The 25,216-nt window shown below is 29.6% G+C and overlaps 1 protein-coding gene across 2 annotated transcripts; it reads right to left on the bottom strand.

Moving 5' to 3' along the window:
* Positions 1–553: 553 nt before the first annotated feature.
* LOC134724736 (IQ domain-containing protein E-like) lies at positions 554–24,251 on the bottom strand. 2 transcript variants are annotated; one of them, XM_063587938.1, is made up of 22 exons: positions 23,989–24,251; positions 22,607–22,663; positions 19,451–19,493; positions 18,619–18,648; positions 17,753–17,926; positions 16,983–17,123; positions 15,588–15,661; positions 15,140–15,217; positions 14,419–14,454; positions 13,846–13,967; positions 13,267–13,383; positions 12,293–12,438; positions 11,504–11,562; positions 10,746–10,788; positions 10,071–10,224; positions 9,277–9,336; positions 8,422–8,611; positions 6,598–6,690; positions 5,974–6,072; positions 5,399–5,577; positions 4,016–4,148; positions 554–3,414 (listed from the first exon to the last, which is right to left on the bottom strand). In XM_063587938.1, exons 1-22 carry the CDS (start codon positions 24,016–24,018, stop codon positions 3,334–3,336), a joined length of 2,139 nt encoding a protein of 712 aa, XP_063444008.1. In that variant the 5' UTR covers positions 24,019–24,251; the 3' UTR covers positions 554–3,333. The 2 variants fall into 2 exon arrangements, with proteins under 2 accessions (XP_063444008.1, XP_063444009.1); XM_063587939.1 differs by having other exon boundaries at positions 13,273–13,383.
* Between the last annotated feature and the right edge of the window lie 965 nt (positions 24,252–25,216).

The following is a 25,216-nucleotide window of genomic DNA, read 5'->3' as shown; positions in this document are numbered from 1 at the left end:
TGTGTTACATGTTTGTATTTCGTTTCGTTTGTTTTTACATAAATTAGGCCGTTAGTTTTCTTGTTTGAATTGTTTTACATTTGTCATTTCGAGCCTTTCATAGCTGACTATGCAGTGTGGAATTTGGTCATTGTTGAAGGCCATAAGGTGACCTAAAGTTGGTAATTTCTGTGTCATTTGATCTCCTTTTTTATATACACAGAAATACTTTTCCATGACAAGCAATGTTCAATGCTCTATGTTGTTCCAGGCATAACACACGGATACTCAGACATCAGTGGTTCAATGTCGTATGTTATGCCTGACATAACACAGATAGAATCAAGTATCATAGATCAATAGGATTATTCATGAGAGACAACTTCCAATACTGTTGGGGTTACAGATATTACACAAAGATTGCAAACACAAATAATTGTCATCAAAAAGGGACTAACACGAACACCGTATATCAAGGTTAATGATAAATATGAAAACATAAATATATTAAAACTACTTTTATTTCTGGAATGTTCTCTCCATCTCATACAAGTCTACTTTACACAATGTTACTATTACATATAAAATGAAATACTCTTTGATTTGTACATATTTTGTGTGCTAGTATGAAAATATAATGTAGTTCTAATATTTCATGAGGGCAATCACCCTCTACCTGTAATATATAATTTATTGAAGCTAGTTCTATATTATCATGTTAATGTGGAATTTATCAAATTGATTTGTAGATTATTACAAAAAAAATATTTTAAATAAATTTTAGATCCTAAATTTACCAGTAGGTAAAGGGAGAGCAAGAAATACAATTCTTTTCCCTATTTTCTTACTTTCTTTTTGTATTTTTCAGATCTAAGTTAGTCAATTAAGTGATGATTCATAGTTGCTTTATTTTACTTTTCAGCATGCAATATTATCTATCAGAGCCAATATGTAAAGACTTCTGCTTAAAGTAATACACATTTAACATGTTAAAGATAGTTTTGACATATTATAAATAAAGTCAGTCTTTATTTACACTATTAAAACAAGATATTTATCACAATGTCCTTAAATGACATGAATTTGGATGAATTTTATAATTAATGTATGGTCTAACTTGAGAAAAATGTATCACAATTTCTTAAATTCTTTTATCCTATATATAAAAGATATAAGGGGTACACATCGATGAGACAACAACCCAATGAAACTAAATATGTGGATCTTACAAGACACACACAGAAACATAACATCTCTAACATGAGGCAACTACAAAATCCTTTGAGACAATTTTCTTTGTCCTTTTCTTATAATAACTTATATCAAAAGTATTCCTACTTAATTCTCCTATCATTAGACAAGAAATAAAACATAAAGATATAATAACATACAAAATGAAATATTGCAGCAACCAAGACTTCAAAAGATTTGATTTTTTCCTTGATTAGAACAATAAGAACGTTTTTAGTTAGTACAAAATATTTTGTCATGAGAAACATTATAAAAACAAGAAACAAATAAATAAAACATACAAGAAACATTGAATATCACAGATAATATCTAGTTTAATTCCGCTACCCTTTCAAAACACAAAAAGTATGAAAAGATTTTTAGGCATCCAGTTCATAATCAAATTTATTTCCTTATAACAAAAGCATTAAACAACTATATATACAAATTAACATGAAGGAATGACAACACAAACATATGTGAGCAAAGATTTTTTCCTGGATTGCAATATCTAAACATAGACTAGCTAGCACTAAACTTCTTAAGGGGGCTCCTGGGTATAAACCAATTTTTTTTTCTAATATAGGATTTCGCTACATTTTTCTCTAAATAAACTTTATCCTATACCTAATAGAAAAACAAAATAAAAATATGGGGTCACCGCTCATTTAAGCTCACAATCTGCCATCCAAAAAAGCATGCATTTTTGTTTAGGTACTTATTTTCTGTTGAACTAATAGGAGAAAAAAAGGTAAAATCGAAATAAAAAAAGAACCTAATATAAGAAATTGCTTAAATTTTACAATTGTTTAGTTTAAGTGCAGCTTATTTGAAAAAAATAATAAAAAATATAGGTCACCGATGAGTTTAAAAAGATATTTCAATTTGAATGCCAAAAAATGTCATTTTTTCACCAAAGGGAGATAATTTGGAGCTTTTTCAATGATATCAAAATTTTAAAAATCATTTTGGGCTAAAACGCCTTGATTTTTTGGGTTGATTTTTGAACCATATCATAATGTAACAACTAATAATGTAATGAATAAAATTTGTTATGTAAAATAAATGTTTAAATATTTGCTGATTTTTTTAGTACCCACGAGCCTCCTTAATGTACATAATATCAACTAACAGATTATTAAAACTCTGACATGCCTTAGATCTGTTAAATGTTTCAAAGTCTCCAATTAATCTCTTAAACACTCTAAAAAATCCAAAATGTCAGTTCTTTATATTTTTTCACCCAGATAACTTTTTTATCTAAGAAATGTTTTGGAATGTGTTCAACAAAATGATAAGAACTCTTATTTAAAATTTAAAACAACATACTTTTTTCAAAATTAATTGCATTGTTCAGTTTTGACAGCATATCAATGACAACTAGATAATTTATGTTGCTATTCTTATTCTTTGGAAAATTATACTTCTGCAGTTACCATAGAATTACACAGCTCAAAATTTGATATTGCCAGTTTCAATCAAGGTTTTATTCTAAAGATAAATACAAAATGGCCAAACAATCTTCTTTGGTTTCATTTGGGTGCATCTTACAAAAAAACTGCATTAAGAATGATTATCAATTAGGTATTGCTTACAAATCTTTCATTAAAAATGCTGTAACTAATTTATATTGAAGCACTTGGCATGAATCTAAAGCTGTCAAATTTAGATTATTAAACACATGATCAATAATCCTGCTTTATACTTGAAAACTGGCATTGCGTTTAAATGTGCTTCAATTAAAGATAAGAACCAGGAAAAATTTAAGTATTAATGAAAAGACATAAAATAACTATGCAAATACACTCTGCTTGAGCAAAGCTTTATAAGTTTGGCAAAATCACTAACAATCCTCTACATAATTCCTCTGAAATCTAGCTACCATAACATTGTACATTTTTATGTAAATTGGGAAAAAAACATAAATAAATGGATAAGTTTTTTAAAAAAAAGTTACTTTATCTTTTTGTACAGTTGTTATATTTTATATAAAATGTTGGACGGGTGGATTTCAATAAAAACATCATTAACATTTCTTGAGTCCCCTGAATGGCAGTATTCCAGTGACACAGATGCCATTTATATACTCTACACTTATTCCACAGTCATTAATTCTACTTCCTGTTACATTTCAATGTCATCATCATCATCATAATCAGAAGCCATTCTGTAATTTGTTTTTCCTGTATGTCTGTTGGCACTTCTCTGTAAAATCGAAGGGAATTACTAAATATTAATAGTTTAAGTTGTTACACACCTAGTACATGAACACTATGTTTAATATAAAGAACCAATGGAAATCGGTCATCCCTAATGATATCAAAATCTGTCATGGTTGCAAAAGATTGATCAAAACTCCTAATATGAATAACATAATGTATTATGAAAAAAACATCTGAATTGGTTTTACTTGAGGTCTATCAACCCTCAACCAATATAATCCATTGAGCTGTTTCAGGCTGATAGGAATGTGATATTGACAAAGCCATATAACAATCTCTATACATTCAATCTATGTTAACTTGTATGTCGTATTTGGCAGAGTGTTGTGTAAGGTACAATCGGAATGGCAACATTATTCTGTACTAGTATTGACAAACAGAAATAGGTATCTGACGTATCAGAAAAGTTCACACATATTACATTTCATTACTCTCAAGCTGCATAAATGAATTTGTTCTTTTTAGTAAGTTTATGAAAACAGTGTATAGAAAAATCCACTGGACGAAAAGACGATCAAACAAACAGAAATATGGAATACCCCACACTTCAAGAGTAGTAGTTTAATATTTCTTCATCATCCTACCTGTGAGGAGTTGCTTGCTCTTGAATGTGCTGAGCCTGGTCTCATTCTATTAGGAGGAGTATGTTGTCTTGAATGTGATGTTTTTGATGCCCGTCTGCTGCTAGAGAAATCTTCATCTTCATCTGATACACGTCTGGAATGAAGAAAATATTCAAATTAGACTAAAACAAGAGTGAACATGTTGAAATTGATATCAATTGAATTATATATTAAATAGTTATGAAACAAATGTCAAACTACATGAAGATATCTAAAAATGAGCTTGGTAATCATTGATCTACAATAGATACTAGATCAAAATTAAAATGTAATTTCGAATTTAATCTAATCAATAACTCAAGAAAGATTAAACAAGTAAACTGCGAGCTACTGCTCACTGATGATACCCCCGCCGCAAGTGGATAATATTAATAGTGTTAAAAATATGCAAGTGTTCGGTAAACAGGAAGTTGTCAAGTGATCAATCTGAAAACACATCACACCGTATAGCTGACTTAGATAAACCCTGAAACCAAATTTCAGAAATCCTTGTATTGTAGTTCCTGAGAAAGATGTGACGAAAATTTTCAACTTGGCTATCATGTGTAAAATCATACAAGTGTTCGGTAAACAGGAAGTAGTCAAGTGATCAATCTGAAAACGCATCACACGGTATAGCTGACTTAGATAAACCCTGAAACCAAATTTCAGACATCCTTGTATTGTAGTTCCTGAGAAAAATGTGACGAAAATTTTCAACTTGGCTATCATGTGTAAAATCATACAAGTGTTCGGTAAACAGGAACTTGTCAAGTGATCAATCTGAAAACGCATCACACGGTATAGCTCACTTAGATAAACCATGAAACCAAATTTCAGACATCCTTGTATTGTAGTTCCTGAGAAAAATGTGACGAAAATTTTCAACTTGGCTATCATGTGTAAAATCATACAAGTGTTCGGTAAACAGGAAGTTGTCAAGTGATCAATCTGAAAACGCATCACACGGTATAGCTCACTTAGATAAACCATGAAACCAAAGTTCAGAAATCCTTGTATTGTAGTTCCTGAGAAAAATGTGACGAAAGTTTCATGGGACGGACTGACTGACGGACGGACTGAAGGACTGACGGACAGACAGAGGTAAAACAGTATACCCCCCCTTTTTTAAAGCGGGGGTATAAAAAGGGGGGGTATAATTAAACATTAAAATTAGACCAAGATCAAGTGAACACTGCTAGATATATATGTACACATAAAAGTATTCAACAAACCAAATAAATTGACCTATTACTACTAGAAAGTATCTGACCTAATCATGAAACTTGAATAGAAGATTTTATGAAAAGAGATCCAGTATTTTGACCAAAAAGAAAGGAAATAGTGTAACAACTATCAACATACCTCATTCTTTTCATTTTATCTTTTCTGTTATTGTGACCTTTTAAACTTGAATAAATCAGTTCTGTAGCATCTGTTAATGATTCGTCCTCAGTCTCACTCTCATCGTAATATTGGAACTTATGTATTCTTTGTTGTCGTGACTGATGACCCTTCAGTGCTGCTGTTATAGTGTCTGCTGCCTGAAAGATCGAAAAATGAAGATTTCAGTTATAATTCAATGCAGCTGTTACTATTTAGGTTGAAGGGTATTTTTCTTCAACTTGGAAAATAAATAAATAAAAAATAAAGGAAACCACAGCATTATAATTTTCCCAATCTGATCCACTCCAAAATTCTTTGTTGATAATAGATTTATTTTTATTTGTCAAAAAAACTTATAAAAGAAAAGATACATGTGTGATGAAAAATTGATGGTTCATCTCCTTTCCCAATATACATTTTTTTTTTAACTTCATATGTCTAATCTAAATTGCATTGCAAACTTTAACATTTCCTTTCCTATTTTTGTCTTTCTCTTTTGTAGCAGTATTTTGTTGCTATGCTACATATGTCACTGTTGATAAACATGTGTTTACCTCATCATAATCAGCTTCATATTTACGATGTTTGTAACCCGTCCATTCATTCTGTATTTTCTTGGCTGCTCTGTTTTCCTTGAACTTTTGAACTTTGACCTTAAAAAGTAATTACAGAATAACATTATATTTCAAACTATTTTTACTTTAAATATAAGTGAAACAGCAAGACTTATATTTTAAGATGAGTCATTTGTGAAAAAAATACTTTTTTTACCAAACTGTAATCACAAATTATTAAATTATTCTAAAGAATCTTATTCTTTTTTAAGGTTAAATACTTTCAGGGCTGTTCCAAAAGTAAATGAATGGGGGGGAAGGCAGGCACTTTTTATTTGACCCCACCATGCATACATCCTACATTGGATATTTTATTTAAATGTGCAAGCAATCTTTCTTAAATAACCACCACCCATCAAATTTAAGTGGCTTCCTACCCCCACCATCTCCCAATCATTCAATTTATTCTGGAAAAGCACTTATACAAAAATAAAATGTTATATTTGTAATTTATCAAAATAGTTAAGATTTAAAGGATGTTATTCAGTAATACAATAGGATAAGCACAAAAAAAATATAGTTTTTAAACATATATGTCTGTCTTATTTGATTTAAAACACATACATCTCTTTCCTTCTCATCCTCGCCTTTCTTAGTTCTCCATCCTCTTTGTATTTTCTTTGCTGCATGTTGTTGTCGTAATCTTTCAACTTTTTCCTGGACATAAAAAAAACCACAAGAATTTTTAACATCAATCATCTGTGTAAAATTAAATATCAATTTAGTATCCCAAAAAAACGTAGATATGTAGTATACGTATGTGTCATTCAGACAAAGACACAACAATACACAGGCAAACCATGATAACAGATGTCTTGAGATGACATCTTTTAACAAAACACATTTAGATGTCACACCATCAGCAATTGATAAGACCCATAGAAGTCGAGTAGTATCAAACTTCAAAGCATTTAAATTGTATTTATAATATAAATATATAGTTACCTAATAAAAAGCATTTTTTGAAAAAAATCAGAAAAGGATAAAATTAACAATGAAAAATATCAAGCATGAATAATAAATTGCCTTCCAGACAAAAACTATCAAAGGGAAACAATGAAAACTTGGATGAAATTCTTGACTTCAGATAAAAACATTAATGTGAACTTTAGAATTCAACTTTCAAATTCTTTTTAAATCCTTAACCATTAATACACATTCTTATTTTAAGTGCCATTCAAACCTATACCCAATGCCATTTAAGTGAACTATACCTTAAATTCTAACTATATTTGTGTTTAAATAAGAATATATGAATTAATGGAAGAATTTCATCCTCAAATTAGATACCTATTCATTGCAAATTATTTATCTGATTTAAACATTAGAATAATAAAACCAAAAAGTAATGAATTAATGGTGTCAGACCAAATAATAATTTTAACAATTTATATATGCTAAATTAAACAAGTTAAACTCATACAAATGCAATGCATATAAAATAGATAATTTGTGTTCATCAACTTCATCTCCATCACCAAAATAATTCATACACCATATTTAATAATACCATTGCAATTACTTTATCAGGGATTATGATGTGATTACTGTTTCTTTTGGTGGACAAATCATTCATGTTTTATCATGCATGGTTTTACAATTACTTCATTCATTCATTCAAATAGACAAAATAAACATGTTCAATCTTACAACATGCATCATTTGTCATAGGTAAAATCAATGTTTTATTTAGATAATTATATTCAACTGTATTTTCAAACTAGGTGTATATGTGTAAAAGAAGAGTCTGTGTGAATGTCAATGCTTAGCAACCATTTACACAGTGCAATATAGACGTGTTAAATTGCAAAGTGAGCAATTTGTGACAGCAAAAATGTACACCATCAAATACATAATTCCTTAGTGTGATATATGCCTTCTTAACCTACACAAGACAACACTTCTTACTCTTTTCTTATTTTCTTGTTGTCTTTGATTTTCAATTTGTCTCTGTTTTTCAAGCTGCCGTTCAAGCTCAGTTTGTTTTTCGATCTGTCGTTCAATTTCTCTTTGTTTTTCTATTTCTAACTGACGTTGTCTTTCTAATTTTAATTGACGTTCAATATGTATTTGTCTTTCGATTTGGATTTGTTTTTCAATTTCCCTTTGTTTTTCAATATCATGTTTATGTATTCTCCAATTCCTCTGAATTTTCTTTGCAGCATTTTTCTTACACATACTTTCTATTTTTTCCTGCATTTAACAGAGAAAAAGAGAAAAATAAAAAGACCAATATTTTTTTTTTATCTTTATGGTGTTATTATATTAAAATTGTTTTATAGTATATTAGTACTCTTTCAAACAGTAAAAAGAAAATTCTAACCATTTCAGGAATATTTATCAACATGCATCATTATTATATTACTTTTTTTTTTACTTTTGAATTACCTCCCTTTCTCTAGATGACCTATCACTTCTGCCACTATGAGGTCGACTTTCAGCCCTGACGCTGCGAACACTTGATGGTCTTTCACCTCGTACACTAGACGGTCTCTCTCCCCGTACATTGTATTCCCCACTCCCATCACTCCTAGCACTCGATGGTCTGTCCCGTCTACCTGATGGGGGTCTGCCTGGCCTAAAACATTATATATAAACCTCAAACTTATTTTGTTTAGAACTAAAGACTCAAAAGTATTTTCTAATTTTCATCAACTGTGGCAGTGTATTGTAAATTCTACTAGTCAGATATATTTAGACAAATAACAGCTCTTTTTATTTTATCACAATATCGTGTAGCAAACTCTAGGAACTGTCCAAGTCCTCTAGTTATTTCCTAAGAACCTAATAATGTGATTATCAAAGTGATATTCCTGTATATGTCCTATGTTTATAATCAATTTAGTACATATGTTTTTCAGTTTCTTAGAATGCAACAAGAATTTTCCTGATTATGATTTGAAATTGCAATTATTCTCAATTTTGTTGCATATTTATTTATCATTTTTTAAGGTTATTATAAAACTAAAAAGATGTAGTATGGTTGCCAATGAGACAGCCATCAACCAGAGTTCAAACGATTAAAAAGTGTACGCTCATATACTTCTGTAAATTAAGAAACTTTTGTGAAAAATGTGACAGGGTTACAATCCCAATGATTTAAACTTGCATTTTGAAATTTTTTATATGAGTTGTACCAGATTCTTCTCATTTAGCAAAAAATAAAAATTGCATTTTAGTCTAAAAAGACAAAATCATAATAATAAATGCAAGCAATAATTTCTGAATCTACAGTATGCATACGTAGTAGGTGATCTGCTTGTTCTTCTTCCTGTCTGTTCTTCCAATTCAACAATTATTTTTCTATAAATAATAATAAGCAATACATTATTCCATAAGAATGTTTATAAAGAGGACATTAAATTTTTATAGAGTAATTGACTACTGTCGTGACTTTTGTACCAACTTTCATTCATTGTCAATAATTTCTTGCTATACTTTATTATAGAAATTACGAAAAAAAAACATGCAAAGTCGCCACATTCTCTATGTGCCTGTCCAAAGATAGGGGCCTCTAGTAGTTCTTGTTGTTAGTTCATGCGAGTAATATTTGTTTAATGTAAATAGTTTTTTTTATAAATTTGAGTGGTTAATTTTTAATTGTTTCACATTTTTCATTTGTTTATCTTATTCTGAAAGGGCAGACCAATTGAAGAAATGAGAGTATTTATATCATAATATGTCTTATTTTCAACAGGCATATAAATATTAAAATGTTTCAGAAGAAAAATCTGTAAATTATCAGTCAAATCAAACTTATATGTGGTACATATTTGTTCTTCGATCATTTTTTTAATACAAATAAGGCCGTTAGTTTTCTCGTTAAAATTATTTGACATTGTCATATCGGGGCCTTTTATAGCTTACTATGCGGTATGGGCTTTGCTCATTGTTGATGGCCATATGGTGACCTATAGTTGTTAATGTCTGTGTCATTTTGTTCTCTTGTGGACAGTTGTCTCATTGGCAATCATGCCACATCTTCTTTTATATATTATATAGAAACTAGTTCTAGCACAAGACCAAACCAGACTTACTCTTTATCATCCAGTTTTCTGTACAGTGATTCTTTTTCATGTTGTAATTTTGTAATTTGTCTGCCCTGAGTCTCTACTTTATCCATGAGTTCTGTCTCTCGTTTGTCTAATTGGTCTAATCTCTCCTCCATGCTACCTTGTAAAGCTATTTTACCTAAAAATCAAAATACCATGATTGAAAATATAAAAACTATATATATACTCTTTTATTTAAATAATATTCTCAACCAATATATCTATAGTGTTTAATTATATTGAACCTGTTAAATTAATTGTACTTTCGCTTTTGGTTTTTGAAAACTTAAAAGGATCAGAAGCAAAAATATCAATTTTGATTTATGACACTAAAAATCAAAGATTGAATTAGGTGCTGTCAAATATGTTACTGGTCACAAGTCTGAAATATACCTTTATGAACCAAAAACTTTCAATCAAAGGGGGGCGGGAATACTTCCATTTTGAATTCTTTCTATAAAAAAGTGTGTTTTTTTCAAAATTTATATATTTCACTAGCTGGTACATATCCTTTAGTTTATTTTCAGAGTGACTGTCATGGATGTTTAAAGGAAACATATTTTATGAGGTATTCCACAAATAATACTTTTGTCATTTGAATAATTTCATGGATTTTGTGATTAAAGGTGAAATTATCTATATACATTTAATATTATATACCTTGCTTATCAGCTTTGTAAGTTTTTTCTGTCTTGGGCTTTTGCTGAAATAAATACATATGATATACATGTCGTTGAAATCATACGTTGTATCAATATCAACTGTAGGATTGAACCAACCTTAACCAACAATAAATTAATTTTTGAGGTTTAAATAGAAAATTTACCTATTTTTTATACATGTATAATAAACAAATAGCAATGGATATGAAAATGTATCGCATAGTTTACCATGTTCAAATGAAGCTGGATAACAAATTTCAGGAAGCCCTTATTTGTCATTTCTTAGTAAAATGCAATGAAACCACAGAACAAAGTAAAAATATACTAATAATAACAGTTAAATGGATGACCTTAAACTATGAGTAAAATCATTTCATAGTCACCACTAAAAGTTTTATTCTAAATCAGAGGTAACTATATTGTTCTGAAATATGCATGTATATCACCTTTTCAGAAAATGAAAATGGGTCAGTGGTTGTTGTTTGGTGCTGTTACTGAATAATTGTTTTGTACATAAATCATGATTTAACTTTTCTCATTTTGACCTGTTTTACATTTGTCTTGCAGGTCTTTTTATAACTTCCTATCTGATGTGATGTTCTGCTCATTGTTGAAGGCCATATGGCGATCTTTAGTTGTTAACTTCTATATCACTTGGTCTCTGGTGGAAAGTTGTCTCATTGGCAAGTTTACACAATCATCTTATTTTATTAAGTAAAGTTGCATTTAGATTGTATTGTTTGTCTTTAATCATACCTTCTCGATCTTTTTAATAGCTGCTATTAGCTGCTTTCTGTTCATGTCCTCATATTCACCTATAATTTGAAGAAAAAATAATTAATTTACAAAATCTAAATAATAGGTGCCATAAATTTTAGTACTTTTTGTAGTAAAATAGAGAAAATAAGGATTGTTTGATTCTTATTCAACTTTTTATCTATTGTTTATTTTTCATTTTCAGATATCCACTGTATTTCTTTTCCCATTTCAAGTTTTATGATTACAACAAATATTTTCTTTTTTTTTCTGATTTTATGACATTTAACTAGAACAATTACATTAAATTTGTACTTCTTTGGTTGTGTTTGTAACATTCAGTCCTACACTTTTTAAAGAAAATTTATTTATAATAATTTAACGTTCCCACATCAAAAACTAGTATGGAGAATAATTTTGGTAATATTATGTAAAAGTTTAGCTTCATTGGACCATTCTGAAATATGCTGGTAAAATTAGCTCAACTATGACAACAATGACGAAGACATATATATTGATAATGCTGATAATGAAATCTGTTAATAGTCCAAAAACAAATTAAATGAATATTCAGGACCAGAACACTAATCAATCAAGTTTATTTCTGATCAATTTGTCCTACTTGTTGAATGAGGTTTAAAAGGTCACTGATCATTTATTCTAAGCAATCAAATTGTTTAAATGGTCAAACTGAGCTATTTACTATAACATTTCTGAGAAAGTTTCTGGTTTTTTTTCTTCAGGAAAGGAAGGATGAGAATTAACACAATCTATCTATTTCGTTTTTACCAGCTATATCTTTGTCATCTATTTGTCTATTAAGATCCTCTTTCAATCCATGACTCTCTGACTTCAGCTGCTCATTTTCTTTGCTCAATCTAAGAATTGCTTCATTTAAGGCTTTTACTCTCTTGTCAGTTCCTGGTTTCACAGGTCTACAAAAGATTATATATCAATCAAGGTACTGTAAATTCATAATGTGATGTTTATTATTGTGAAAGGGATAGATTTTGCAAAAATATATAAACTTGCATTCCATTTATTTCTGCTGAAAATTTACAAACTGTGTCCTATTCATGCTGGAACAAATAGCAATAATAAAAACCTTCAATTTCCATTGGTTTGTAGTATCAGAAACGTACAGCGAATAGGTCATAAAAAAAGACTTTTGACATTATGTTTAGTTTATTGAACCCTGTTTCAGTGTTTTCAAGACCAAAATAAAGCTCAAATCCAGACACCTTTCACAAAAATCTCTATGTTCTTCTTCAGTTTAACTAAGTCTTGTCAACCCTTTGAGAGAAAAAATCAACAAAACTAATTATATATATTTCACTTTCACATATGTCCATTCACCAACATAATACACTTTTTATTTCAAAATTTGTACTTAATTCAAGCTAAATTGCCCTTACCTAACATTCTCCTTTAATGGGACTGCCAGACTGATATTGAATCAAAGCACTATAATCATTACTAGTTCATACCTGCCAAGTTTTCAAAATGCCCATGGGGGTTTTGCATGCAAGATGGCTGCCATATTTCTAAAAAAAAACTTCAAAGGGGCCTTCAAATACAGTGTAATGTTGTTGTTTGAATTCTCCATACTTTTATAAGCCTCAATTCATTGTAAAATAAATTGTTTTATAAAAATTGTGGACATAATTGCTCTTTAAAAAATTCAATTTGGGAGCCTCCATGGAGGAAATCCCCCGCAAATAGTGACAGTTGGCAGGTATGCTAGTTGTACTAAATATACATACCCTGACCCCTGACCTGTTCCTTTTGAGTTCTGTAGTCTTACAATTTCTTGAAAACAAACTTCTAATTGCTGTTTAAGTTCATCTATTTTTGTTGTTTTAAGGTCTGTTTGTAATTTTCTGCAACAAAATATAACATTTTTATGATTAATTGAATGTTTTAACAGGATAAGATTTCTATATTTGCAACTAAAACCAATTTTATGTATAAAACATCATAGAAACTAATTGTGCATTTGTCTGGTTAAAACAAAAATTAAATCAACAAGCTTTCCTTTATGTCTATAAATACTACACAAGATTAAAACAAGAATGTCTCCCAAGTACATGGATGCCCCATCAGCACTATCATTTTCTATGTTAAGTGGACCGTGAAAATGGGATAAAACCTCCAACTTGGCGTTAAAATTACAAAGATCATATCATAGGGAACATGTTTATTATTATTCAAGTTGATTGGACTTCAACTTCATCAAAAACTACCTCGAACAAAAACTTTAACCTGAAGCTGGACGAATAGATAGACAAATGGACGCAAATACCAGAAAACATAATGCCTACACCTGGGGCAGAAAAACTTACACATAAGCAGATTCTCTATCTCTGTTTTGAACTTCTAATTTAAGAATTTTCTGTTTTAAGCTGTGAATGACTGACGCTGAATCTTGTTGTTTTGTACCTAAGGTTCTCCTTACATCATCACTCTGAAATCAATCAAATATTTACAATATAGTATAATCTATTATGTAGATTTTAATTATTTACATTTATCAACTCTGTTTGGTACTGTTACATATCCATGATGCTGTTAAATTTAAGAAATTGTGCATTAAATAATAAATATTGCAAATAGGAAGAGAAATGACATGGATAGGGTGTCATAACACCCGCATAAGATAAAAAAAAAATTAACAAAATACACATTAAAAACAAATTATATCAAAATACCAACATTTTTATTGTAGCTCTCCATCTTGATTGTCTAGATGGTCTTTAAAGATAAAGTAAAAACTCACAAACTGAAGCAATACATATATGCATTCTTCTCCAAAAACCATTTATCATTTATTTGAGTTCAAACCACACCATTTGACTACTTTATCTTTCATAACGAAGAACAAGTGAATGAGTTTATAATATAAAAATTTGACTTACCTTTTTGGGGTCAAGAAGACCTGATATTTCTTTTTCCTTAAAAATATAATAAACAGCATTAAACTAATTTAATACATATTTAAAGTTTTCAGTTACAAATATCTGCTGAAAAAGAAGTACACTTTTTCTATTGGCTTGAATGCAGGCGTAGACAAAAAAAAATATCAGTTTTCCCTTCTCTACAAAATTGGTACCCACAAAAAATAAATGATTCCACTCTAATTATCAATACAGAATAGATACCATAAGTCTGTACTTAGGTGAGGTTTTAGAATTTGTGTAAGATTTTCGAACTCCTTGGTGTTCTCCCATACGATACAAGGTAAAAATATTTTGCCCCATATCACCCATTTATATTTTCATATAAGACTTAACAGCTCATCAAAGGTCATTTAACAAAATTTAGGCAGATTTTTAATTTTCCTTCTTTTGAATTAAGACCATAATAATATTAACTCAAATATAAGGTAAAAGTCTGAGTCATCCGTTTCCCGACATATTTTAAAAATCAAATATGTCAAAAAGGAGATCCATGACCTATCAATAGTTTTAGCTTATTGTTATCTATAACTAATGCACTTTCAGTTTTTAATATCAATTTTAATTTCTAGATATATTAAAATTTATTTAATTGTCACCTAAGTACATCCTTAAGTGGAGAACTAAAACTTCAAGGTTTCAATGATGTATGCCAAGTTGAAGGGTTCTTTTTATTTCTTACCTTTTTAATGTTATCTTCCTCTGTTCTTCTGACCTTTGACTTTAGTTCATTCTTTTCTTGATTAAGACCTTGGATAATCTGTAATACATATCATATTTAACATAATGCATAGTCTAATTTAACAAAGTGTACATGAAAAAATTACCTCAACTTTTAACAAAGTGTACATGAAAAAATTACCTCAACTTTTAACAAAGTACCGAAAGTGAAATGTATGAGAATTTGCATTGAAATTTTTTTGTGAAGGAAAGAGAGAGTGTTTGTCAATAAACAGAGAAACCGAAATTGAAGTTCCCACATACATTGGTGAGAGATATATTTTCTAGTCTGTGAAATCAACACAAACAGCTTTGTTCTGCATTTTAGTGATCTTTGAAAAAATGTTAGAATAGTGGAAAGTAAATGAAAAATAAAATAATTAATGTATGGTTTGTCACTTAGATCATACCTTTTTTAGCTCAAGCACCTGGTCATAATATTCTTCTGGTGTTTTATATGCTGGTGCTCCAATGGGAGGTTTTGCTGCAAATATAAAATTGGTCTAGATTTAATTGCTACAAACTACAAATGTTATGAAGAATTATCTCTGGGAGAAATGATACATAAACATGATAAAACAAAACACATACTTAATTATAAGTTAGGCTCCACTGGCTATTAATTCATTGTTTATCGACTATTAAACAAATTGTACTAAAACAAGAATGTGTCCTAAGTACACGGATGCCCTACTCGCACTATCATTTACCATGTTCAATGGACCGTGAAATTGGGTAGAAAATCTAATTTGGCATTAAAATTAGAAAGATCATACCATATGGAACATGTGTAGTTCAAGTTTCAAGTTGTTAGGTCTTCAACTTCATCAAAAAATACCTTGATCAAAAACTTTAACCTGAAACTCCCACTTTCATTTTCTATGTTCAGTGGATCATATCATAAGCAACAAGTGTACTAAGTTTCAAGTTGATTGGACTTCAGCTTCATCAAAAACTACCTTGACCAAAAACTTTAACCTGAAACTCGCACTTTCATTTTCTATGCTCAGTGGACCGTGAAATTGTGGTCAAATGTCTAATTTGGCTTTAAAATTAGAAAGATCATATCATAAGCAACAAGTGTACTAAGTTTCAAATTGATTGGAATTCAGCTTCATCAAAAACTACCTCGACCAAAAACTTTAACCTGGAGCGGGATGAACAAACGGACAAAAGAACGGACGAACAAATGGAGGCACAGACCAGAATACATAATGCCCCTCTACTATCGTAGGTGGGGCATAAAAAATTCAGTCACTTGAAATTTTTCAATGAAAATATCTTTATATTCAGATACATGTACCTAGTTCTTTTCAAAATGTGAAATGTCATACACCAGAAGTATCTCCCTAAATATTTCATTAAGCATCCTGGTAAATAGGAAACTTTAAAATACCATCTTGTTTCTTAATACTAGTTTCACATTGTGGACCATTTCAATAAAATGCCTTGATATTCATGTGCAATATATAATTCATATGACCAAATGTGACATAAGAATATTGGTAATCTGCTAATTGCCTAAATTCCATGATAATTTCTAAAATTATTGTTATGTTTGATTATGGAGAAAAATAACATAAAGAAACAAGATCTTACTTGTTGGATCCCCATATTTCTGTGGTTTTTCTAATTGCTAATTGCCTAAATTCCATGATAATTTCTAAAATTATTGTTATGTTTGAATCAAACAAGATCTTACTTGTTGGATCCCCATATTTCTGTGGTTTTTCTAATTGCTAATTGCCTAAATTCCATGATAATTTCTAAAATTATTGTTATGTTTGAATCAAACAAGATCTTACTTGTTGGATCCCCATATTTCTGTGGTTTTTCTGCTCCCATCATCTGCCTCATATATGCTGATGTACTGAGATATGCCATGTCTTGTTCACGGGGTCGTTTCCCAGAAAATGTGTTCATACCAGTACTTTCTGTACTCCTTCCTACAATTACACAAAAAGAAAATAATTAACTTTGGTTAGGGTCGCACAATATACTCTGCAAGTTTACCTTAATTCAAATCTTATATTTCAAATTGTAAAAATATCAAATTCTGGCTTGCATTTAAAGTAGAAGATATGTCAGATATGGACACTTGATCAGCACCTTTAGTTTGCAAATCCAAAAGTATTGGTTTTATAGTGAGATTTAAACAAAGACCTTAAATTTAGCCACCTCGGTCTCATCACTATTGTTTACACAGCTGAAATGTACTCCTTAATATTTCTATTTAACGGGTACCACACACTTCCGATTAAAAAAAATTGGCTCATTTGATCTTCATAATTTTGTTTACAAAATATTTACTTTAACCTGTAGACAAAAAAAATTAAAATGTCCGAAACTTGACCACAGAATTTAAAGGAATAACTTCATTGGATACTATACATAGTAGTTTGACAAACATTAATTTTCATAATTAAGAAGCTTAATTCTCTTTGCTAATAGACCCAGATTGAAATGTTCAGCCTATGTTTATTGAGTTAACTTCCTTTACAGATGTTCTGTATCCCCTTAAACATACAATATAATTTCACTAGTTTTTTACATATCTAGCATGAATTATACATACCAATTCCTGTTTTCCTTAGAGTATCAACCCAATACTCTGTGGATGTTTTGTGACGTGGACTCTCTGGTCTACTCCTTGTCAGGTTCTGTGTTTGTCTTTTCTTTACTGCATTCATCCACAGATCACGACCAACCTTTGCTGGTGGGGCACTCTGTGCTCTTTTTCTTGGGGTTTCTGCATTAAAAAAGAATTGTTTAAATATTCATCTCAAGAAATCATTGTAGTTGTCTGTAGTTTACAGCTATAAAAGTGAACCTCCTTACTGATTTACAGCTATTCTTTGGATTCAAGGTTTATCTATTTGAAACATTACTTATAATAGGAATGTTTAGCCCCTAATGTTAGAAAATTCAAGTTCATACTCTCTTCATTCTTTTATAAAAAAAATTGTGAGAGGGATAGAGGAAGGGAGAAAATATCATTTTGCACCTATCTTTTTTTAATAAAATTGCAAAAAATTTCAGCAATAGCTGAAAATGTATAATAAAAAAAGAAAATCATAACACGTGAGCTGCGTCGTATAGAAATCGACCTTATGCAAATGGATATCATTACATCTATTAACCTATTTCGGGTTAAAGAAATCTCTTCCGAAAGAGTGTAACTGTTTGAAAATTGATTTTGTTATAAGAACCATACCCAACAGACCAACATTCTGCTTTTATTTCGTATTTCAATGTTCCAAAATCAATCAAAGTCGAGAACATGTACATGTATACGTGTACTTGCATAAGGTTGATTTTTATCCGACGCAGCTCACATTAAAAGGGAAATGAATGAGAATCTTAAATCTAAATTGCATGAGGCTTTAGACAAATAAGTGTTAAAACAATACAATGTACAATGTAATAAATTGATATACATACCTTTTTGTTTTCCAGACTTTTTGTTTGAACCTGAAAGGTAAAGATGCAAACATTACTGTGGATTCTTTTGTTGGATACCAATTTTCGTGGATTTCATGGGTGCAGGATAACCAGAATTTACATGTTCAATGAATTGCAAATTTTACATTGGCTTGTATGCAGAATTTGGCAAATCTACGAAATTAAATATCCAAGTGTCAGTTTTCCTCCATTCACAAAAATTAGTACCCACGAAAATTAATGAATCTACAGTATTACTTAAATGTTGAAAAAATGTCTGTGTTACATGCATGTCTAATGCATTGTCAAATTAACATGATAAACATCATGATTTTTTTCTAAATGAAATAAATTTGTGAACTGATTATGTGTCTTTTGGACAGTCTCATGTTTTTGTTGTTCCCTCTTATCCTTAAAAATGTTTTAATGTTTTAAATCTATTATGTGAATCTCTTTTTAAGTTTGTATGTGGTGAGACTTTTACCATTTTGATGGTACTAAAGCAGTTTCTAGAAAAGTGTTTTTGATTGGTTAGATAGGAGAGAGAAAAATATGCATTTGTATAGGGGCCAGCTGAAGGACGTCTCCGGGTGCTGGAATTTCTCGCTACATTGAAGACCTGTTGGTGACCTCCTGCTGTTGTTTTTTTATTGTCGGGTTGTTGTCTCTTTGACACATTCCTCGTTTCTATTCTCAATTTTATCCATCAATTTGTGATCTGAATTATATATTTTTATAGTGAAACAAAAAATAATATCTACTGAACAAAACTGAAATAAAACTGCTCTACATGTTCAACAGGTCAACAAAAGTATTCTAAAATCTGTCTTACCCTTTTTCTTCTTTGTTGAAGGCTGTGAGAAATGTTTGGAGAGCTGTAATGATAAAAGTCACATATTTTATAACTTATAAACTTTAACATGTAAAAGTACATTAAAAAGATTGTTACAGTATCTTTATAGAATCAAATAAAACAAAATACATACAATGAAAAAACTAATTTTAAATAGCATATTTCTATTTTTCTGACTTATGTGAACTCAAATATCTAGATATTTTATACATATTTTTCATGACATATTTTACCAGGAAAGTGTCAATCAAACTACTTCATAATTGTAACCCATATTCAGATCCAAAGTATACAAGTTTGTTTTTCAATCTTTATACATATAAACACATTGCTTAGCTGAATCTTTGTTGAGGAAACATATCATTTTGGTTCACCAAGGGATAACTACATGTACATGTAATAACAACAATTTTTCTCATCATAGAATTTTGTGGAAGAGGCAGAATAACTATAAAAAAACAATTTTTAAGATGTATCTTGTTGTCTTTTATTAGACTTTAAGGTTTCACTGTACATATTATAAAAGGGATATACTTAATCTAGTTTTTCAGCTAGAATTTTGTATTCCCTTTACTCAAAATATATTACCTTACTTTGTTTACTTGTTTTTCAAACTTTTGCAGAATGTGAATGTTTTTATACTGGGATACTTCATATATACCGGTCTTTAATTTGAGATGGGAACTCAATCATTTTCAAATAAATAGTATTTTTATCATTTTGTTTGTATTTTTTTTGCCATGGTGACTTCAGTTTCTCAACATGAGTCTTAAATATCTCCTTGGTGTCATCTGTTATGTCTGTCTCTATTCAAAAACGAAACAAATTAACATGGTAAAACTTTAAACACGAAACAGAAATTTTCATGGTCTAGCAATACAGCAAATATTTGCATAGCTATTCCAGAGAAAATGTGTGTATTGAAGTATTAAGCATATTGCACCGGTAGTATATGAACATGTATATATGACAGACTATTTTATGCCTGTACCAAGTTCGGAATATTCTTTAAATTTTTTCCTTGATTGTTATTGACAGAGTTGACAGTTTAAATATTAAATAGATATAGGAAGATGTGGTGTGAGTGCCAAGGAGACAACTCTCCATCCAAGTAACAATTTAAAAAGTAAACCATTATAGGTTTTGTTCATTGTTTTAATTTTATCTAGAAGTTTGATATTTTTTATTATACACATATTTTGTTTTTGTAGTAATCAAATCACATGAAAAATGGTAAAAAAGATTATTTTATCAATTAATTACAAATCTACATCACTTCTATTCCAAGAAACTATAAAAGGTGCTAAATAATGTATCAGGTTTAAGCTCCAATCAAGAATAAGTCTACTTTAATCATGATCAGATTATTGATACTGGTTATTTTCATCAATAATGCATAAAGTCTGATTAATCTTATAATCAGGATGATCACCCTGATATTCCTTTGTGGCATTTATTCATAATTATGTTACTTGAGTTTCATTTAAATACTAGGTAAATCAATATCTTTGTCCATCCAATTTGATTTTTTTTTTAATTTAAATTAAATTGATTTTTTTTTTTTTTTACAATGATCATGATGATGATAAACTTCAACTTTTAATATATATAATGTTGTTTTGATTTTTTCAGCTCTTTTATAAAACTTTGTCTTGTCTTGAAGACTAAAAATTATAAGCATTATTAACGTATATTCTCTTGAAATGGAGCTTTAAGAATTATATATGCTCTGGATTATATGCAGGAGAAGTAAGATATATAATTTAACAAAATTATGTATATATATATCATAAGGGGAGATAAAAAAAAAAAGCAGTGAACAGACAAACACCATGCATTACTGAAGGGTGTATGTCTCGCCTGAAAAGTGTTTAATTTAATGCAGCAGATAATTTCCAGTGTAAATTGTAGCTCATACCTTACAAGTTTTAAACCTACAAATTATTAAATATAATAATTGAATCCATCCAACTACTATTAATTGTTTTTTGCATTTTAGAATTTGTAAGCAAAATAATTGATCAGCAATGCCATTATGGACATTGGCAGGGAACCAGGAGCACAAGGCGCTATAAACTATTTTTATTCGGCTAGATAAATGTAAAGGTAGTCATGGTACATTGTAGTATTGAGCTCCAAAAAAGAATAGGGTGGCCCTACTGAATTTAAAGTCCATGTTCCTACATTTAAACAATCAGTGTTATCCTATCAAGAGGTAATTCCATTTCGCTATATATACATAAAATATAAAAAAAAAAAAGAAGATTGCCTTATGCATTGAGTCAACTATTTAACACTGTCGAAATAAAACAGGTTTAAGCAGCTATATGTCACTTAATTGCTTTCAATAGTGAGTTAGACCCATGTAATGTAGTCAGCTATAAAAAAAAATCTGAATGTGAAACAGTTTAAACAAATAAAACCACCAGCCTGGTTCAGCTTTTTCCCCAAATATTTTAAAACAAACATTTTAAAAGAAACTTATAATTTTACCACAATAATATTTTCTTAAAAACACAGGAGCACAAAAAAAAAAAATAAACTCAGAATTAATCCAAAAACATATAACTATCATGCATGACAAAAATATAAGATATTGTAAAAATGCATGTGATTCTGGTGACCTATAGTTGACTTCTATGGCATTTGTTCTCAGGAGGGGAGAAGTTATGCCAATACTTCTTGATTTTATTATTAAAACATGTGTGTGAGAGAAGTTTGCCTAAATCTTTTCAGACGAGACATTTTGTCAGTCAATATTGTTAAAGTTTACAAGAAAGTCATACATGCACAGATGTATATATTTTACATCAAAAGAAAAATATGAATATTTTTGTGTGGCAAATGAAATAAGAGATGTTGATGTGAAGAAAATGAAATAGAATTTCAGCAACCCAGATTAAGAATCAAGTAAAGTAATACATTGTATTACATGTATTATTAAATATATGTTAAGCATGTTAAACAATTAAATACATGTAATAAAATTGCTTGCATTCAAAAAATAAAAAATTACACTAAAAATCAAATTGAACATTACTCAAGTCATGGCAAAATTAAACAACTCTTTTGACAATGTCTGAATTTTTTTTTAACAAATGATAAGGAACAAAATAAATCTAAACATGTACTAACCAATGTTTCAGTGTTATCTATGTCTGATCCTGATTCGTACTCATCTAGTTGATAAACCTAAAAGATTTACAAATAAATATATATTTACAAAAAATGCAATATAAAATGGAAATAAATAAAATGTTCAAACAAACACTTTCACTAGCAAATAGTACCGTATACACATTATGCATGATACTGATGTACAGGGTGTTTTTTTTGTTTTTTTTTGGCATTTGCATTTTGTATTTATCCTTGGCATTATACTGACAACAGTGAAAATTTTAGATCTGTACTTCAATTTAGTGTCTGTTTTTAATAGTTTGTTTATATGTTGTACGTGTTCTTTTACATCACTGTCCCAGTTTAGGGAGAGGGTTGTTGCACCCTTACATGTTTAACCCACTACATTCTATAAGTGCCTGTCCTAAGTCAGATGCATGTAATACAGAAGATGTTGTTTTTTGCTGTTAACATAAATCAGGCCATTAGTTTTAGTCTTTTCAATTGTTTTTTTTTTCATTTTTCATTTCATAGTCGACTATGCAGTGTGGGTTTTCTCCATTTATGGTGAACTTTACGTGTACATGCAGTTGTTAACTTCTATGCCATTATCATTGTAAATTACTAAAATATCTTAAAACTTTAAATTTGAATTATCATTTTAAAGAAAATATTTATTAAATTTGACAAAAAAAGTTTGGCCATTGCCCATGTTGCCTTTCACTAATATTCTGAAGAAAATTTCAAAATTTAAAGTACAGATTACTCTTCCAATATTGGCAATAACAAACTTGGGCAACTACAAGAATTTAAATATGAAAAACAAGGTTATTTACTTTATTTCATTATAATCATCAGTACTCATATATAGTTACTTATTACAGAATCAGTATGAAAATAAATACATAAATTTACGTTTTATAAGCATCTTCCTTTTGAAAGCTTCTTTAGCAAGGTTAGGCACAGGCACTTGTTTCTATCCATTGGAAGAACCTTTATCAACGTATATTTACAGGCATAGAAACTATTTACAAGTAAATGTATGTTGATAGTGTTCCTCCAAATGGATAGAAACAAGTGCCTGTGAATTTAGGCAATACATTTTCATGATTTTCTATTTAAATAATATATATTACTCTTTTTATATAGTATACAAGTTAACGCTACACAGCAACAAAAAATAAGAACCCAGTTGCAATAGGCATTAAGAAAAACAGACCCAGAGCAAACAGCTATAGTTGGGGTAAATCCCATGTAAAACCAGATTTCGTCCCCAGCCTGATCAACTCAACCAATGTGAAGTACATGTTGAATCAAGCAAAACATATTTATCGTCAAACTACAATAAACAAACTTAATCATTCCATCAGTGTTTAATCAACGTTATAAATGTTACATACTCGACTTTTTGGCATTTCAGTAGTTTTCATTTTTTATAAAGTGTTTTTTTGCAGCAAAACCCGGCTTGACGACCACTTTGTTGTTGTCGGGCGAAGACAGGTGTCTGTTTCGGGTATTACATGTACATTTTTCTGAAAGTCAAGTGACTGCAAATTTCTTTAATAATAGTGTTTTCCACTTATTCTCAATAATATCTTCTTTATATCACAAAATATTAAGAACTTTTAAAAATTTGTAAACATTGCATCCATGAAAGCTTTTAATCTCTACTCAAACTTCCGGTTTTCCGAAAAACAATGTTTCTACAGATTATTCATGCAAAAAGTTCGATTTGCACCAATATAATTCTCCTGCATTTCCGAAAAATTCATTTAATATATATAAGCTGTAATCCTGAAATAAGAGTCATTGTACAAATGGCAGGTGTTTGGAGATTATTTATGTTATGGTCTAGCTAATTCCACCATTTTCTGTTATCACAAAGTAGACCAACATGTACTTATTTTTAAAAAAAAAATTATACGGGAATGGATGAATTGCATGAGAGATGAATTTTTTTTTAAATAACAACCGTAAACATGATGACAAGTGAATACCACGTTTCTTCAAATTATAAAAAAGTAGTATTTATCTGCTAGAGGTGATATGTTTTTTTATCACTACTAAAAGTTTAAGTTCATATTGTATGTATATAATGTCTGTACATATTATTATTTTGTACAGTTTATTACTTATATAGTTATATTTGTACAAGTAATTACATATACAAATATAACTATACAAGTAATTACTTGTACATTTTTTGTGGATAAATAGATAATAACTTGTACAACTCACTATCTTTAACGCGGCTGTATTCGTAACTTCTTTTGTTTTTAATATTTTATTCAAACACTCCTTCCTTTAGCTTTGTTAGTTTGTGATGTTTTTGTCATTCTAGGATTTTTATTCGTTTATTATTCTCTTATTTATTTATTTGTTTGTTTATTTTTTCTTAGTACGTATAGATATATCACCATGATTACTCAGTGTATGTATTTTGAAATTTTTATTGTGTTTGTTTTTCTTTTCTTTCAAGTGTTTATTTGTGTTGATTTTAAAATTTAGAAGATTTCAGACAAATGCAATGTATTATATAAGCGAAATGACACCTTGTGCAAATTTTTTTACAGCCACCCAAAAGCTGCGGAGAACATTATCATTGGCCACCATTTGCAATAGCAATTG

This window comes from Mytilus trossulus, chromosome 7 (assembly GCF_036588685.1).
Source record: "Mytilus trossulus isolate FHL-02 chromosome 7, PNRI_Mtr1.1.1.hap1, whole genome shotgun sequence".
In the NCBI taxonomy this organism is placed as follows: Eukaryota; Metazoa; Mollusca; class Bivalvia; order Mytilida; family Mytilidae; genus Mytilus; species Mytilus trossulus.
This window is presented reverse-complemented; position numbering and strand designations above follow the sequence as displayed.